Below are 18,277 nucleotides of genomic sequence, written 5' to 3' on the forward strand. Positions count from 1 at the left end.
GAAAGGAATACTGACCACGATCCTGAGATCATTTCACTCCATTTCCCAAGCCAGGTGCTGATAAATACTTCTCAGATTTCTTCTTTGAAGAGCTAAGCACAGCTGTCTTTTTTGATCATCAGAACAACAACATGGCCCAAAATCCTTCCCAGGTTGATGGGGGAAGGGCACTGTATTGAGTATTCAAGTGAACTCTCTTAACTTCCCAGTCAGGTCCATGTAAGAGCTTGCTAGGCCTGCTCTGAACAGGTACCCCTGACTGTGTGACTCAAAACAACAGAAATGTGTTGCCCCATGGTTCTGGAGGCTGGAAGTCAATAATCAAGGGTCATTGCTTTGGTGCCTTCCGAGGGCTATGAGGGAAGGGTCTGTTCCCTTCTCCTTGGCCTGTGGATGGCCATCTCCATGTTCACAAGATGTTCTCACTTTATCTTCACACTGTCCTCCCTTTGTGTGTATCTCCATGTCCATCCCTCCTTTTCATAAGGACATCAGTCATATTGGATTAGACCTGCCCCAATGACCTCACTTTATCTTGGTGACTTCTGTAAAGACTCTATCTCCAAATAAGGTCAACTTCCGAGGCAGTGGGGGTTAAGACTTCAACATACGGGACTGGGGGAGGGGACAGAGTTCAGTTCATAACGGTCCATGTATTATTACTGGGAAGTGAAGTGAAAGTTGCTAAGTTATGTCCAACTCTTTGAGACCCAATGGAGTATAGAGTCCATGTAATTCTCCAGGCCAGAATACTGGAGTGGGTAGCCTTTCCCTTCTCCAGGGTATCTTTCCAACCCAGGGATCAAACCCAGGTCTCCTGCATTGCAGGCAGATCTTTTACTATACCATATCACTATTTTAGCTTGTAGAATTACCTGCCCTGTGACCTCACTGAGCTGACCTAAGCCCTTTATATAAAACTCAGCTGACTGCCGAGAGGTAGATGCCATTCTCCCCTTTATAGATGGGGTAACTGGGCACAGAGAGATAGGTAACTTGCTCAAAGACAAACAGCTAGTAAATTGTGGAGCAAGAAACTGAAACCAGTTGGGCTGCCCCAGAGCCCATGCCTTTAAGCCTCAGGCTGTGCTACCTTTGGGATCTCACAGTCCAGACCTGGGGCTGGTCAAAGGGCTGGGAACTTGCAAGCTGGAGAAAAACCAATCATGACCACCCAGGAGCAAGAGAAGGCTTCTCAGGAAGGTGATAGCTGAGCTGAGTATTAATGAAGTGACAAGATTCTAGCAAGAGGAATGTGCATGGTGCAGAACAGGCTGGAGCATAAGGGATGCAGGACCAGGAGGCTTAAGTGGGAGTACCTTGACCTTGTCAGCCAGGTGAAGCCCCTGGGCTCTGCTGCACAGGCAATGGGGGACAATTTGAGGGGATCTGGCAGGGGTGTGACATGATCAAACTCGCCTGTTAGAACCACTTCTCCAGTGGAGAAATGTGGATGCCTAGTTTGGGGAAGAGAAAGCTTGACTCAATGTCAAGGTAACTGTGGGTAACTCCAGGGTACAAGCTGCTGGTTAAGACTGAACATCAGTCCTGCAGCTGTGCAGGTCACTTCATGTTTCATGATCAAGGATTACGCAACACTGTTTAAGAGGCCTCTGCAGCACAGCTTGTCTGCAAAGATAGAAGGGAGGTGACCAGTCTTAAGGCCACCTCTTTGAATTCCCAAGAAGCTTCACCCAACCATCTGATCTGAATCCCTGTGCACTCCACTTGTCCAAGGACAAGCTCATTAACAACAGACTATCTTCACAGCAATATCTTTCTCAGTGGGCCCACCCCTTTCCAGATGTTACCCTGCCTCATGACCTATTTATTAAGAATCAGAATATTCAGAAAAAAACCCTGAAATCATTCTTGAGGGCTTGCTAAGTGGTCTCACTTAGCATTCAGAACCTGGGTTCTAGACAGAACTGTCAAAAATAAGCCACCTATGACCTTAGGACAGTCCTATGACATCAGAGCATGACAAGACTACAGGGCTGTGTTTAGTCCCATCCCAGAGGTGCTGGCCCTCAGTGGCTCCCTTGGTCTCCAGCATGAAGTACATCTGTGTTCAAGGGATTCAGTTGTTGTCCAGTCACTAAGTTATGTCCGACTCCCATGGACTGTAGTACGCCAACCTTCCCTGTTCTTCACTATCTCCCAGCGTTTGCTCAAACCCACGTCCATTGAATTGGTGATGCTATCCAGATACTGATGTTTCAGTATCTGGCTCCAATTTACTTCTTGGGATTTGGGTCTTCCCTTGTCCCTCATCCCTGCCTACTCCTCCCTCCCCTTTCCGTCCTTCCTCTGACATGCATCTCAGATACTAGCTCCTCCAACAGACCCTGGATGGTCCCACTTAGAGTTAGGTCCCCATTCTTGATGCTCCTGGTGAAACCTGAGCCTTTCTTCATCACCCTACTTTTCATTAATACTGCAATTGTCTGTTTTCTTGACATTCTCCCCTGCCAAACTGAGCAACTAGAGGACATGTATGACAGACTCCCCCTTTTAGAAGTTCTAAGCTAGGGCCTGACTCAGAGAAGATGTTTGGTGATTTTCTGCTGAACAGTGCAAGAGGAGAGCCTAATGATCTGATGCTAGAGTTTACTCTCAAAAAATAACAAGATCATTTAAGAGCATCCACTATGTATAAGGCACAGCCGAGAAGTAGTTACAAAGTGTATGACTTTTCCCTCCTGGGCTCCAAGTTTCCCATCTCTAAAACGGGAGTCATTAGACTAGCTGGTCTTTGAGAAATCTACCAACTCTTACATTTTATTATTCAATGGTTGGCTCAAGTCACTTGGCTAGTAAGAGGCAGAAGCAAACATAAATACAGGTATTTGGGCTCCAATGCCAACGCTCAGGAGAAGGCAATGGCACCCCACTCCAGTACTCTTGCCTGGAAAATCCCATGGACGGAGGAGCCTGGTAGGCTGCAGTACATGGGGTCGCTAAGAGTCGGACACGACTGAGCAACTTCACTTTCACTTTTCCTTTCATGCATTGGAGAAGGCAATGGCAACCCACTCCAGTGTTCTTGCCTGGAGAATCCCAGGGACGGGGGAGCCTGGTGGGCTGCCGTCTATGGGGTCGCACAGAGTCGGACACGACTGAAGTGACTTAGCAGCAGCCAATGCTCATTCATCAAGAATTCAGGTACCACTTTCTAAGCTCCCCCACCGACAAGCAATCTCAGCTTAAAAATGCTAGGATTCTCTCTTGCCAAGACTGGGGAACTACTCAGCTGAGGGAAGGCACCAAGGTAGAACTTCATCAACCTCTGAACTATGTAACAAAGTATATTTTTAAAGAACTCTCTAGAGCCTTATATCCATGAGGGAGAATGATACTTTTATAACTAAAATAAAGAAAAAATTAATAGTTCCGGTATCTACTGTTGCAAAACAGACCTCACAACTGAGTGGCCTAAAACAATAACCATTTTTCCTTATCTCACAATTTAGCTGGGATAGAAATTTGAGCTAGGTTCAGTAGGGTGACCCTTTTGTTCCACAGGGTGGTGATAAAATTGCCACCAGTAAATGGGCTGGTCTGCAGAACCCTGGTTCTTTGTCATGCAGGAATGCTGGAAGGCTAGGTTTAACAGGAACTGTCAACCAGAGCCGACACGACTGAGCGACTTCACTTTCACTTTTCACTTTCATGCACTGGAGAAGGAAATGGCAACCCACTCCAGTGTTCTTGCCTGGAGAATCCCAGGGACGGGGGAGCCTGGTGGGCTGCTGTCTATGGGGTCGTACAGTCGGACACGACTGAAGCGACTTAGCAGCAGCAGCAGCAGTCAACCAGAGCAGCTGGTTGACAGATGTCTCCATAGACCTCTTACATGGGGGTTAAGGGCTGCAAGAGTAAGGGTTCCCACAAACCAGGTAGAAGCTGCATAGTCCTTTATGACACAGCCTCTAAAGTCACATAATGTTACTTGTGTCACAGTCTATTGGCCAAACCAGTCATGATTCTGCCCAGATTCAAGGCAAGGGAACACAGACTCCACATCTTGATGGGAGGAATGTCAGAGAATGTGTAGCCAAGTTTGAAAACTGCCACAGCAACATATACTAAATGCTGCTATGCACCCAGCATTATGCCAAGCAATGAAAATTTTTTATGTTAATCATATTCCTAGCTGGGCCTCCCCCTCAAACTCTAAACTCAATATCTGTCTACTCAGCCGCTCAACCTATAATTTACTATGTCTAAAACTGACCCCCTGGTCTCCCTGCAAACCTGTTCCACCTTAAATCATTTCATTCAATGTCAACTACATTCTTCAAGGTGCTTAGGCTTCACACCCTAGCGTCGCTTTCTTTCACATTTTTTGTTTCATCCATCAGTTAATCTTGTTAAATCCACCTTTAATACATATCCAGAACCTAACCATTTCTAGTCACCTTCATTGCTAAGACTCTGGCCTGAGCCCCCATATTCTATTGCTTGAATTCAGGCAAGAGCCTCCTAACTGGTCAGCCAGCTTCTAATCCTGCTTCTTCTACCATCTAGTTTCTAAACAACAGCCAGGTGATCCTTTTAAAAAGCAAGTTGGTTCAGGATGGGGAACACATGTATGCCTGTGGCAGAATCATTTTTATATTTGGCAAAACTAATACAATTATGTAAAGTTTAAAAATAAAATAAAATTAAAAAAAAAAAAAAAAAAGCAAGCTGGATCATTCTCTTCTGCCACTCATTACACTCAGGTGCTCTCCATCTCACTCCAAGGAGCACCTGGAATTCCCACAATGGCCTCCAGCATCCTACGTGACCTGACCTCTACTTCTTCGCACGCACTCTCTCCTTTGATCTCTCCAGGCTGGGCATCTTACTGAGCCCTTGAACACATCAGACAAGCTTCTGCCCCAGGGCCTTTTTGCACTTGTTTTGTATCCCTCTGCAGAGCGCTCTTCCCTACAAGATCCACAGCACCAAAGTCCTCACCTGCTTCAAGCGTCTGCTCAAATGGCACCTTGTACTGATGCTGTTCTTGAAACTATCCCATTTAAAATACCAGCCTCTCCTGCTCACTGCCTCAGAGTCTTCAAACTCTGCCTTACTCTGTGCTTCTACACTGAGTTCACCACCATTTGACCTAACGTGTGTGTGTCTTCACCAGTAGAACACAAGTTGTATGAAGGCAGGCATTTCTGGCTGGGTCATTGCTGCATCTGCAGCCCCTGAAGGAGGCCTAACAACACAATGCAGGTGCTTAGTTATGCATATGGACTGGTGTTTTGTTAGCTTTACAACAAATCCTTTTAAAATGAGAAATAACCGATATTTCTCTTTTGATCTTTTTCCCCCCTCTTTCTCTGAGCAGAAAACATTGCATAACCACATCAGCTTATCCCATAACTGCATTATCTTATCCCATAAAAATGCCATGAGCTAACATGCCCTTTAGTACATTTTTCTCTCCAGTTACCTAACATTCCCCCGTTTTCCAGTTGTCATCCTTGCCGGCAATGCCTGGCTTATAGTTGGCACTCAATATTTGTTACTGACAAATCACAGCCCGTGCTTTGGCTCTGCTGCTTACCAGCTGTGTGATATTGGGTAACGAACAACATTCTGTTTCCTCCCTGTAAGAACTGGGGCAGAAAGCACTGACCTTGATCTCACTGTGTTGTTACCTAGATACACTGAAACAATGGAAGCTAGTGCATACCCCTGGCATATCAGAGAGGGCAAAATATAAGTTTGTTTCTTTTTATTCACAACCACACTGGATCTATTCACCCTGGCATTTTCCCATCAATTAGGAGTTTCTCAGAAATGGCTAAACTGTAGGATAGGGAGAGAATTCAGAGGAGGGGAGACAGACAGAAACCATACCAGCGTGCCTTTGCTCTCTCTTCCAAAACTCAGCTAGCTGGAATGGAGGGTCAGCCACAGAGACATGTGTCCACTGCCTTGGGACCAAAGGGAGCTTCTTCTGATCGGTGACCACTAAAATGGGTCCTCCATCCCCACGTACAACCAACTTCTGGGAAGGAAGTGCCTGACTCACAGAAGAAAATGACTCCAGATGCATAATAAAGAAGACAATGAAGGTGAAACACATCATTGCCCTGCCCCCTTGTAGAGAAACTGACTTATTTTAGAGAAGTAGGGAGGCGGTGGAGAATTAGAAAAGAGGAAAATATGGTCAGTCAGGTGAAAAAACTCTCCAACTAGGCAAACAGGATGTGGCCATCCATCCAAGCAGAAGGGAAGTTCACCTGCTCGGTGCAGGGCACTTCCCCAATTTTTGTTTTTTTTTAACAAACACCTCCAATCATCTCACTAGTTATTCTAGTAGTAATCCTATTTTACCAGTGAAGAACCAGAGGCTAAGGAAAATGAACTTACTGGCCCCAGGCCATACAGCGTATAAGAAGCAGAGCCCGCAGGAAAACCGCAAGCCACAGAAGAGCCCCTGCTGCTACTGCTACTGCTAAGTCGCTTCATTCGTGTGCGACTCTGTGCGACTCCATAGACTCCCCCATCCCTGGGATCCTCCAGGCAAGAATACTGGAGTGGGTTGCCATTTCCTTCTCCAATGCATGAAAGTGAAGTCGCTCAGTCATGTCCGACTCTTAGCGACCCCATGGACTGCAGCCTACCACGGTCCTCCGTCCACGGGATTTTCCAGGCAAGAGTACTGGAGTGGGGTGCCAGAAGAGCCCCTGCAGCCTGGCAAAAGGACAAGCAGACAGAGACCAACGCTCACTGACACCCAGGCTGGGGGCTGAGTCGGGGGAGGGGAGGTTAGAAGCCTGGCTCACAGCGCTGGAGGTAGAGTCCCTCACGCCACCCCTCGAGACCCTTGCCCTTCAGCCTCCAAGGTGGCACAGGACAGGTACACACACCCCTTTTCCGCTTTCCACCACACCCCCGCCAGGCCAGGCCAGTGTGAGCTGGACGGCATGAAAGTGTACTCCTCTCCAGGAGGCGGGGTGCACAGGCAGCCTCTCCCCATGCTTTCTGCCGGGAGGAACTGGACGCACAAGAAAGCCCACGACCAAACCCGCCACGACTTACCGCTTCCATGACTTTCTTCCGAGGTAGAGTCTGGGAGACAAAACCGGCTTCCCAGAGCTGGATCCTAAGGCCAAGGGCACGTTTGGCTCTGCCAGCGCCTGCCAGGGAGCAAGCGCTTCCCCTGGCCGCCGCCGCGGAAACACCTGCGCTCAGGCTCCCCACCTGTCCCACCTGGGCGGCGGCTCCTCCCTCTGCTGGGGTTGGAGCGCTCTCGCCCGCGGCGGGGCGCGCGCCGGCCTCCATCCGCCGAGTTCGCAGGACCGGCACCTGCAGTGGGCCAGGGATCTTTCCGTCCAACGATCCGCAGACTCTGGCGCTTCTCAGCCAGCGGCTCTGCCTGCTGTTCTCTCCCAGGCTGGTCCTCCCGTCGCCCTGCAGGGAGTTCACGCTGTGCCCTCGTGGGAGTAGCTGGTGAACAAGGCGGCTGGCGGGGCTCCGGTTAGGGCAGAAGGCTCAGGTCATACAATGTAATTTTTCTCGGTCACAGTTTCCGCCCCACTCCAGCCCTGCAGATGGGTGCTTTCCCTCTTGTTAACAACGGGGAAGCCAAAGCCCAAAGGGGACAGAGCCATCCAAGCTCACGGGGGATTTCAGGGAGCCAGAATGAGAGCTGTTAGAGCGGGACACCTGTTTTGGTCAGGCCCTATCTGAGCATGTGGATACATTATTATACCCAAATCTTCCATTCACCCTGGGGAGGCTTATAATCCCATTTAAAACGAGAGAAGGAAACAGGATCCAAAAACCTGCCCCATGGTCACATAGGTGGTAAGTAGAAGGCTCAAGGTTTCAACACAGGTCTGGCTAATTCTAAAAGGATTTTGTTTTCTGGCTTCTGTGTGTGTGTGTTCGGGCTTTTGTTTGTTTTCTGACAGAGCTGGTGCTGGAAACCCAATCTCTGGTTGTTCAGAGCTCACAGCTGTCCTGGAGTGGGGTGGGTGGGGGGCAGCCAGAAGCTTGTTCTCTGTCTCAAGTACAGTCAGTGTGACTTTTCTTGCTTTGTTAGGCCAGGTTCCCAAGAAGTGAAAAGCCTGCCCTACCCTGTCCAGAGAAAAGCGGGGGTGGGGAAGCAGGTGAGAAAACTCAGTTAAGTGCCCTTTCTTCTAACAGGTGGCTCCCAGACAGAGCTGATCATCTCAGCTGCCAGCTGTGTTAAAACTATAGGCTTCAAGGCCCCCGGGGCAGACAGGAAGACAGGAGCACCCTCTTCTGGTCTAGGGTCTGGGAATCTGAATTTTAATCAGATTTTTAGGTCAAGGTGTTTTAATAATAAATGACTCACAGATCTACCTTTTATCTCATGAGTCAGCACACAGACACATACACATTACAATTTAAAATTTTCAAAACAATAATTGCTCGTGCTGTGTGTGATCACACTGATATTTTCTATTTTCTGAGCCTCGATGTGCTATTTAATTAAAAAAATCAATGGTCAGCCCACCCACTCCATTGATTTCACAGTTTGCTCCACACTGTAGTGGTGTGGGCTCTGCCCACCAACAGATGGGGGTGCCACTCCTGCAAGCTAAATGAGGCACAAGCCCAAGATTCTCTGTAACTTTCCCTCCAAGCCCAGCCTTCACTCAGGTCATATGTTTACCACATATGATGAGAAATCATGGGCAGAAGCTCTCAGGAAAGGAAGCATCCTCCCAACCCCAGGTGATAATTAGGTTGTCAAATACCTTTTGCTCTTAATGCTAGGGCACCCCCTGGTGGCTTCAGGCCAGCCTACAAAGACAGAGGGATGGAGTAGGTAGGTCAGAAGGGCTTTCATCTCTCTGGACCTGGCCAGACTGACAGCTCTGTACTTCTGGTTTGGTTTAGGACAAGTTACCGTGGTAGGTCAAAGGATGTCGTGGGCACTACTTATTGGTAGCTGTTAGGAATGTTTTGCAAGTGGGCTTAAGAACTGTGACTCTTGGAACTCTGTAGGATCCCCTGTTATTACCTTATGATCCTCTAGGTGCTAAACTCAGTTTCGCCACTAGATGTTGGCCTTGGGATTCTCAACAAACCCCTGAGATGTATGTTCCTGGTGTGTACAACTAGATAAGAGGGCTGACAATGTTGGCTTGAGGATTACTGTGCCAGGCAAAAATCTCTACAGTGCTTACTGCTAAATAAGCACCAAAAAGTTCCTCTCTTCGTTGTTTCTTTTCTCCTCAATTCATGGTGGCTATGTCACTGTCAAAATGCCCATGCTACATTTGGATGTACTGATGAAGGAACACTTTTATTTCCCTGTAACGATCCCAGTTTGCTCAGGAGCCCCCATCCCATGAGTAAGCAGCCCTTTGCATTCAGCTTGGTAGGAGAACGCACACACGCTTACGGAGGGGAGAGGCAGAAAAGAAGGTTCATAGTGGAGACACTGTGGATAGGGGGATTGGGGATGTGAAGTTTGAGGTTTGATCTAAGTTTAGATCTCATCACTTCATGGCAAATAGATGGGAAAACAATGGAAACAGTGACAGACTTTATTTTGAGGGGCTCCAAAATCACTGCAGATGGTGACTGAAGCCATGAAATTAAAAGATGTTTGCTCCTTGGAAGAAAAGCTATGACAAACCTAGATAGCATATTAAAAAGAAGAAACATTACTTTGCTGACAAAGGTCCGTCTAGTCAAGGCTATGGTTTTTCCAGTAGTCATGTATGGATGTGAGAGTTGGACCGTAAAGAAAGCTGAGTGCCGAAGAATTGATGCTTTTGAACTATGGTGTTGGAGAAGACTCTTGAGAGTCTCTAGGACTGCAAGGAGATCCAACCTGTCCATCCTAAAGGAAATCAGTCCTGAATATTCATTGGAAGGACTGATGCTAAAGCTGAAACTCCAATACTTTGGCCACCTGATGCGAAGAACTGACTAATTGGGAAGGACCTTGATGCTGGGAAACATTGAAGGTAGAAGAAGGGGACGACAGAGGATGAGACGGTTGGATGGCATCACCATCTCGATGGACATGAGTTTGAGTAAGCTCCAGGAGTTGGTGATGGACAGGGAAGCCTGGGATGCTGCAGTCCATGGGGTCACAACAAGTCGGACACGACTGAGTGACTGAACTGAACACTTCAGGAAAAATAATTCAACTGAAGAAAGAACTGTGGGGTCCTCCTATACCGGCAAGGTGGTGGGTGGCCCACTGTGATCTGCACTCAATCATGGAGCAGGAAATGACTGATCGAGTTTGGACTCTCCTGGGGAACAGTGTCCCAGACGTTACAAATGTCACCTTATTTAGTTTTTATTGTGATTCTCATTTTCCAGTGGAGGAAAATGAGCCACAGACCAATGAAAGTCACTGATCCAGGCTAAGGCAGTTAATAAATGGGAAAGCAGACACTGCAATCCAGGCAGTCTGGCTCCAGAGCCCACACTCACCACCCCTCTGGTTGCTTCCACTTGCATCCTTGAGAAATAGAGACTCATAAACACAGAATCTGCGAGCTTGGAGGGTTATTTGAACCCTCCTATCATTCGCTGAGAACGCTTAGCAGATCCTTGGGCTAAAGTTAGGCTCCATATCTTATGGGTATTGCTGTCTTTCAAGCCCCTAGCTTCAGTTTGCTCCTCCTTGTAGTGGGGATAATGGACCATACTCACCAATGAGGTCTTGTCCATTCTTGGGCATACTGAGCAGTAGAAATCAGTATTTCCAGCACGTTCTTCATGATTCCAAACCTTACTTTCAGTCCTGCACGCTGCTTGTAGCTTTTTAGTGTTTCCATTCATGTCTCAGTTTTTCATTTCTTGGCAAACATATTGCTTACACTTTGCACCGTAAGTAAGGGTTTGTAGCAGAATACTGTGATATTAAAAAAAGGGAGATTTAAGTAATATCCACAAATGGGCAATGCTGTGCATTCACCTCTTCCTAGGGTAAAGCTCTGAGCAGTATTCGTGGTGTGAAGACAAAGCTGGAGCATATTGATTGTCAGAATCAGGATGTGCTGCTGAAGCAACCCATTATTAATATTAAAATTATTATTAGTTACATTAATCATTTCTGAGGATTTCCAGTGCAGTGTGTGATTTATTTATGTATAATTTATATCCTGACTACTTTCAAAAGGGAGAGAAGGAAAGATGAAGGGAACCTCAATTTATTGAGAATCCATTGTGTAACAAGCTACATGGTTTGCGTATATTTTCTTCGGTTCCTCAGGACAATGTGAGATAAGAGAGGTTATCTCTGGTGGACAGGTGAAGCACATGAGACTCAGAAAGGTCAAGGAAAATCCCCCAGCCATGCAAAGTCCAAGTCTGACTCTCTGTTTTGACTCTACTCTACCCTCACCCGTGGCTTCTTCCTCCCCTCCATGATGCATCCAGAAGAACTTGAAGGACTGGGCAATACAGAGCCAAATAAAACAGAATGATTAAACAGAAAGATAAAAGCCATACCGAGGACAGGGTGGATGGGAAGGCAGAAAGGATTGATGAGCAGTGTGGAAACATGAAATGATTACTACAAGGTATGCAATTATCTAAATGGAAATCATTTAAGGGTAAAATACCTCAAATTATGTTAGGAGATGTGTGGGTTCAAGAAAGGGTCTGCTTCCTTTCTACCAGTTTGTGAAAACTGTACAAGCCAGATGATTTGTCTTTTTTTCTGAAAGGAAGCTCACATCTGAATTTTGTGCTTATCTAAGTCATCATCTTAATAGTATATTATAATTTAGTAAGAGCTTTTTTGAAGGATGCTAAATAAACACAACCAAGGCAAGTTGCTTTCCCTTTAACAAACATGACTAAGGCAAGTTGCTTTCCCTTTAACAGCCTTTTATCAAAAATCTGAGGGAGGGAGGAGGGTTCATGATGGGGAACACATGTATACCTGTGGTGGATTCATTTTGATATTTGGCAAAACTAATACAATTATGTAAAGTTTAAAAATAAAATAAAATTAATTAAAAAAATAAAATAAAAAAACATACTGAGCAAAATAAATAAATAAATATACTGATTCCTAAAAAAAAAAAGAATCTGAGCATCTAGTTTGTGTTGAGTTCTGCTCGGAACTGGAAACATAGCAACCCTTTAGGCTCTTGTAAGGAAGCCATCTCCCTCTATTAACTCCAGTTACATTATGTATGCATCACTCAGATGAATTATTAATATATTTTTTCTGATCTGCTTATCTTGTAGAGATCAAAGGAATACCATTCCTCAGTGGGAAGGAGCTGGGCTTGCCTGGAAGTAAGGAATTGTTTCCAATATCAGTCACGCCCATATCCCATCATCCAGAAAAGGAGTTCTTCAGATGGGCAATTCTATCAGGAAACTCTCTGTCTCTCTTTGGTCATGTTTCCTTGGGAAACACAGGAATACCACATGGAATACCACATGTGGCACAGGATTACCACATGATTGCAACTCGGAGGCTCAGAGTACTGAGGAAGGAGTGGCACAGGTCAATTGGCATATGACTCGTGAATCATAATTTGGGTTAGCTGATTTTACATGTATTTGAAAGCTCAAATCAAAGGGTAAGAGTTAGATCTGTTTGCCTTGCAAGGAGTTATGGAGGAATAGCTTCTCTCCTCCACCCATATAGCCATCCCCCTGCCTCTAATCACTCCCCCACAAATGCCATGCTTTACTTTGTGGACTTGAGACACATGTATGGCATTCCTGGATAGGACGGGTCAGATGGCCCCTGACCTGTGGCTGCAGGACAGAAGTGTGGCAGGCAGGTGGTCCTATGGAAGATTCAGCTGAAGATGCATAAAATCCGTTTATAAAAAAGCAAATGAGCAACTGTAGATTTCTCTGTATTTATTCCTCATATATCATTCCCCAGTCTTTGGTAAAATCTAATATAATTTGATATTTAGCTTCAGCTTTGGAATAGTGAAAAAGGAAGCACCTTTGATCTACATTTGGGATGAAGTGTTCAATAAAGAGCAGTGTTGACTGAGGTCAGCATGGGTACTGATTAACAAGAGACTCACAGTGCTGACAAGCAGAGAAGGCAATGGCACCCCACTCCAGTACTCTTGCCTTGAAAATCCCACGGATGGAGCAGCCTGGTAGGCTGCGGTCCATGGGGTCGAACAACTTAGCAGCAGCAGCAGCAGCAGCACAGTGCTGATGAGCCTGGAGGAGGAGGGATAGAACGCTCAAGGTTCTGAGATATAGCTACCTCTTCTGGTAGCTAAATAATATGGAGGTTATTTTACTAAGGGAGTAAGATGAGCAGAGAAAATGCTTGTATTCACCAAATCCCAATTCTTTCTCCCTTTCTTGGGTATCTGAGAAGGCTATATTTTCCAACCTCCCTTGCAATTAGATTTGGGTGTATGACTAGGTTCTCATCGATGGGATGTGGGGAGAGTAGTGGATGTTACTTGTAGGGCTGCCTGCTCAGTGGTCCACTTTCTCTTTTCTCCTGTTGCAGTAATCTCAGAAGAGTGGAATCACAAGACAGAAGGAGCCTGGATCCCAAAGTCTGTTCTTTTAAGAGAGCTTCTAAGGAGACTTCTCCAGTAGTCATCAGATTTTGATATAAATAAACCTTTGCTGTATAAAGCTATTAAAATCAGGGGGTTATTTGTTAGTGCAGCATAGCCTATCTTATTCTGACTAATGCAGTTATTAGTGAGCTGTAGTAAAACTGGCAGTGAGCTGGCAGGAAAATAACAGAACATAGCAAGAGTTGGGTCAGGAAATAGGGAAACGAATCCTTAGGGGGATTTAGCCAGCTTCTTGAGGATTGAATTGAAGACCAGATTTCTATGCTTAAATGTCATAATCTGGGCTGTTAGAAATAACAACAGGCACCCTTTATGAATTGAGTGCTTGTTTTGTATCAGGCACAATGGTCACTACACATATAAAATTTCCTTTGTACATTAAATATATATATACCATTCAGACTTTTCAATAATCTTAAGAGTTAGATGTAATTATCCCCTTTATATGGATGAAGAAACTGAGGCACAAAGAGACTGAGAGTTTTTCCTCTGTTTTCCACAGCCTATAAGAAGCAGAATTAGCTTCAAATCCATCTGTTCTATTGGAGTCAAGTCAACTGCTATTAATCACAATACTATAGGCAGTAGCCAAGCTAAAGCTCACAGAGGTGGCATCACTGTGATTCTAGGAGAGGGACTGTATCAGTTAGCTAAAGGATTATTGACAGCATCCTGAGATAGACTTCAGCATCTAGGGCAAGGAGTTGTAGCATTTAGATAATTTATTAGGGCAGTGGGCATGCAAACTAGGGTTTAAGGCCTTACAGAGGAGGGGAAAAATGAGTAAAAATCAAGAATAGAGGCAAATGTTTAATCAGTGGAACAAGGTACACACAGCAAAGGCTGGGTGACAGCTGAGGCACAACAGCACACCGGTGATGGAAAATTTATCCCAGGAGACAGTGGACACGAGACCAGAGCAGCAGGATTAGCCCCAGCCCTCCTTCCCCTGCTGGTGTGGATGCCCCTACCATCCTCCTACTTGGTTAGGAGATGCTAAGGGTCTGAGCAGACCTGGGCCTGGTGGTCAAAGGCCTCTAGACCTACTCAGTGTATAGCAGGGGCAGGGGGGGTAGATGGATGAGAGGGGATTCTGGCCCTAGAGGCACTCACTTGTGAACAGATCAACTAAAACCATACAACTGGGGCTTCCCTGGTGGCTCAGTGGTAAAGAATCTACCTGCCAATGCAGGAGACACGGGTTCAGTCCCTAACCCAGGAAGATCCCACATGCTGCGGAGCAGCTAAGTCTGTGTGCCACAACCACTGAGCTGCAATTACTGAGGCCTACTCGCTCTCAAGCCCATGCTTAACAAGAGAAACTACTGCAATGAGAAGCCCACACACTGCAGCTAGAGAGTAGCCCCTGCTTGCCACAACTAGACAAAAGCCCACACAGCAACCAAGACCAAGAATAGCCAAAAGATAAAAGAAAAATAAATAAATATTTTAAAACACTATTATATCCCATTTGAAATATGGAGAAAGCAAATATACTGGGTATTTGATTTTTGACCAATCCTGGCTCAGACAATTACAAGCTTTCCTTCAACCGAGTGACTCATGTCTTTGACCCTCAACTTTTTGATCTATAAAATGGGTCTAACAAACTCAATCCCACAGATGGTTCTGGTACAAAATGGTACACAGTAATATAAAGAATAACATACAGTAATTGACCCCTAACAGGCACTCAGTAAAGGCTGGTTCCCTCCCCTCTTCCCTCTCCATAAAGAAGGAGGTATCTATATCTGCCCAGAGGTTGGAAAGAGGCTTCAGAGTCAAAATAAGTCTTGATCTTAGTCCTACGGTAGTCAAGGAGGGGACGTCTAGGGGGAGAGAGTGCATTGTGCAAAGCCTTGGCTTCAATCATCAAACCTCCCATGTAGGCCCTTTAGGAGGGAGAAAAGTCTTAAAAAACTTGGTCTCCACTTTCAGGAGTTGCTGTTCCTGACCCTTCATCATCCTGAAAGCAGCCCCATGATGGCACATTCTTTTCTGCTCTAATGCTATTTTCTCACTCACTAACTACATTGTCAGAGTGGCCAGGACTTCAGGCTCCATGCTGCCAAAAGCTGGTGCAGCAGCTTGTAGGGAGGTGGGTTGCAGCCAGGGCCCCCCGCCTGCCCAGCCCCACGTGAAAGACCTCAATCAAGTCTGAACGAGGGTGTTGGATGGGACAGGCCATTTGGCCCCTGTTCAGGTTGCAAGATAAGAGTGTTTTGTGGTCAAAATGAAGGGCTTCCTGGGGAGGGGGGTGACATATGTCAAAGAGAACTTGTTTCCCACTCTTTTGCAGAGCAGAGGAGGCTGCTCCAAGCCAGGTGGAACAGAGCAGGAAGGTCAGTGTGCTTATTCAAAGGCATTTCTCACCATGGCATTTAATCACCTATATAAACATTTGTTGAGTTGAATTACCTCATTCAGTGCTCACAGCCAGGGCACATAATAAATCCCCATTATACAGATGAGGGAACAGAAGCTCAGAGAAGGACCTGAAAGGATTTGATCAGGATTAGATTAGGAGGGAGTGGCATGTAGAGGAGAGGAGGGAATTGAGAAGGTTGGAGAAAAATGTTACAAACAAGTAACTTTGAACCTGGAAGCTCCAGCTCACCAAGACCCATCCTTTCCCTTGGCTTCTGCCTACATCCTGTGTCCACATCCAAATCCCCAGCCCTGCATTCATTCAAAAAACACTGACCTCATCTTGACTCTGAGCTAGGTTAGGCCAAGACATTCAGTGGAGAAGAAAACACACACTGTCCTCACCGCAATGGAGCCTGCAGTCTAGTGAGGGGGTCGGGTATTTAACAAACCAGTGAATTGTCATCTGATGCTTCACACCGTAAGAGCTGTGAAGGAAAACAGGGAGTGCAATAACAACTTCGCAGAAGGTAGTCAAAGAGTCTAAGTCATAACTGAATTCCAGACCCATTCATTCATTCATTCACCCCACAAATATTTATTGAGCACCTCCTCAGTGTGTTGAGCGAGGCACTGTTCTATATATTGAGGACTCAACACTTATCCACTTATCCAACTATCTGCTGGACTGCTCACCTGGGCATTCCACAAACACCTCATACTCAACACAGTCATAACTAAGCCAATGACTTGATCCCCTACACCTGCTCAAATGGTGTCAAGTTCATCTACTTTCCAAAGCAGAAACCTTACTTTTTATTTTATACTGGAGAATAGCTGATTTGGACTTCCCTAGTAGCTCAGACGGTAAAGCATCTGTCTGCAATGCAGGAGACCTGGGTTCGATCCCTGGGTTGGGAAGATCCCCTGGAGAAGGAAATGGCAGCCCACTCCAGTATTCTTGCCTGGAAAATCTCATGGACCGCGGAGCCTGGTAGGTTACCGTCCATGGGGTCGCAAAGAAGTTGGACATGACTGAGCGACTTCACTTTCGCTATAGCTGATTTACAATGCTTTGTTAGCTTCAAGTGTACAGCAAAATGATTCAATTATACATATACCTCTTTTTCAAATTATTTTCCCATTTGGGTTATTACAGAATATTGAGTAGAGTTCCCTGTACTATACGTAGGTCCTTGTTGATTATTTTATATGCAGTAGTGTGTACATGTTAATCCCAACTTCCTAATTTACCCTTCTCCCCCCTTTTCCTTTTGGTAACCATAGTTTGTTTTCCAAGTCTGTGAGTCTGTTTCTGTTCTGTAAATAAGTTTGTATTAATTTTTAGATTCCCCATGTAAGTAATATCATATAATATTTGTCTGTTTGGTTTACTTCACTTAGTATGATAAACTCTAGGTCCATGCTTATTGCTGAAAATGGCATTGTTTCGTTCTTTTTATGGCTAAGTAATACTCCATTGTATATATATGTAACGTCTTCTTTATTCATTCATCTGTCAATGGACATTTTGGTTTCTTCCATGTCTTGGCTATTGTAAATAGTGCTGAACATTGAGGTACATGTATCCTTTCAAATTAGAGCTTTCTCAGGATATATGCCCAGGAATAGGAAATGGCAACCCACTCCAGTGTTCTTGCCTGGAGAATCCCAGGGACGGCAGAGCCTGGTGGGCTGCTGTCTATGGGGGTCACACAGAGTCAGACATGACTGAAGCGACTTAACAGCAGCAGCAGCATTTTGGTGTGAGGCAACTGAAGTTTTCTGACACAAAAGTGGCCAGTCCTTTCCCTCAGGAGGCTTACAGTCTAGTTTCACCTAAGAAAATGACAAGACCACTCAAAAACATCTCTCCAACTAGTTTTCTTCTCTCCATCTCCTATTGTCGCTTCCCAGGTAGCTCAGATGGTAAAGAATCTGCCTGTAATGCAGGAAACCTGGGTTCGATCCCTGGTTTGGGAAGATCCCCTGGAGAAAGGAATGGCAACCCACTCCAGTATTCTTGCCTGGAGAATTCCATGGGCAGAGGAGCCTGGTGGGCTACAGTCCATGGAGTCACAAAGAACCTTTGACTATATATATGGGTCACAACAAACTATGAAAAATCCTTAAAGAGATGGGAATACTAGACCACCTTACAAGCCTCCTGAGAAATCAGTATGCAGGTCAAGAAGCAACAGTTGGAACCAGACATGGAACAATGGACTGGTTCCAGATTGGGAAAGGAGTACGTCAAGTATGTCACCCTGCTTATTTAACTTATATGCAGAGTTCAGTTCAGTCACTCAGTCGTGTCAGGCTCTTTTCCACCCCATGGACTGCAGCACACCAGGCCTCCTTGTCCATCACTAACTCCT

General features: G+C 45.7%; 1 protein-coding gene and 1 long non-coding RNA gene across 5 annotated transcripts in view; one reads left to right on the forward strand and one right to left on the reverse strand.

The window, feature by feature from the left end:
* LOC105000168 (chromosome unknown open reading frame, human C1orf168) overlaps positions 1 to 9,535 on the reverse strand; it is a 125,736-nt gene extending 116,201 nt beyond the window's left edge. The window contains exon 1 of the mRNA XM_010855866.1: positions 7,048 to 9,535. Coding sequence (XP_010854168.1) covers positions 7,048 to 7,290 — 243 coding nt within the window. The 5' untranslated portion in view covers positions 7,291 to 9,535. The remainder of the gene's footprint in view (positions 1 to 7,047) is intronic.
* LOC105000167 lies at positions 6,935 to 13,609 on the forward strand. Of its 4 annotated transcripts, none has more exons than XR_826700.1 (4): positions 6,935 to 7,070; positions 11,386 to 11,528; positions 12,205 to 12,469; positions 13,457 to 13,609. It is a non-coding gene; the product is annotated as an uncharacterized LOC105000167 (long non-coding RNA). The 4 variants fall into 4 exon arrangements; XR_826699.1 differs by having other exon boundaries at positions 12,205 to 12,255; XR_826697.1 differs by lacking the exon at positions 11,386 to 11,528.
* The last annotated feature ends 4,668 nt before the right edge of the window (positions 13,610 to 18,277 follow it).

Source organism: Bison bison, unplaced genomic scaffold (assembly GCF_000754665.1).
Source record: "Bison bison bison isolate TAMUID 2011002044 unplaced genomic scaffold, Bison_UMD1.0 scf7180017864369, whole genome shotgun sequence".
NCBI lineage: Eukaryota > Metazoa > Chordata > Mammalia > Artiodactyla > Bovidae > Bison > Bison bison.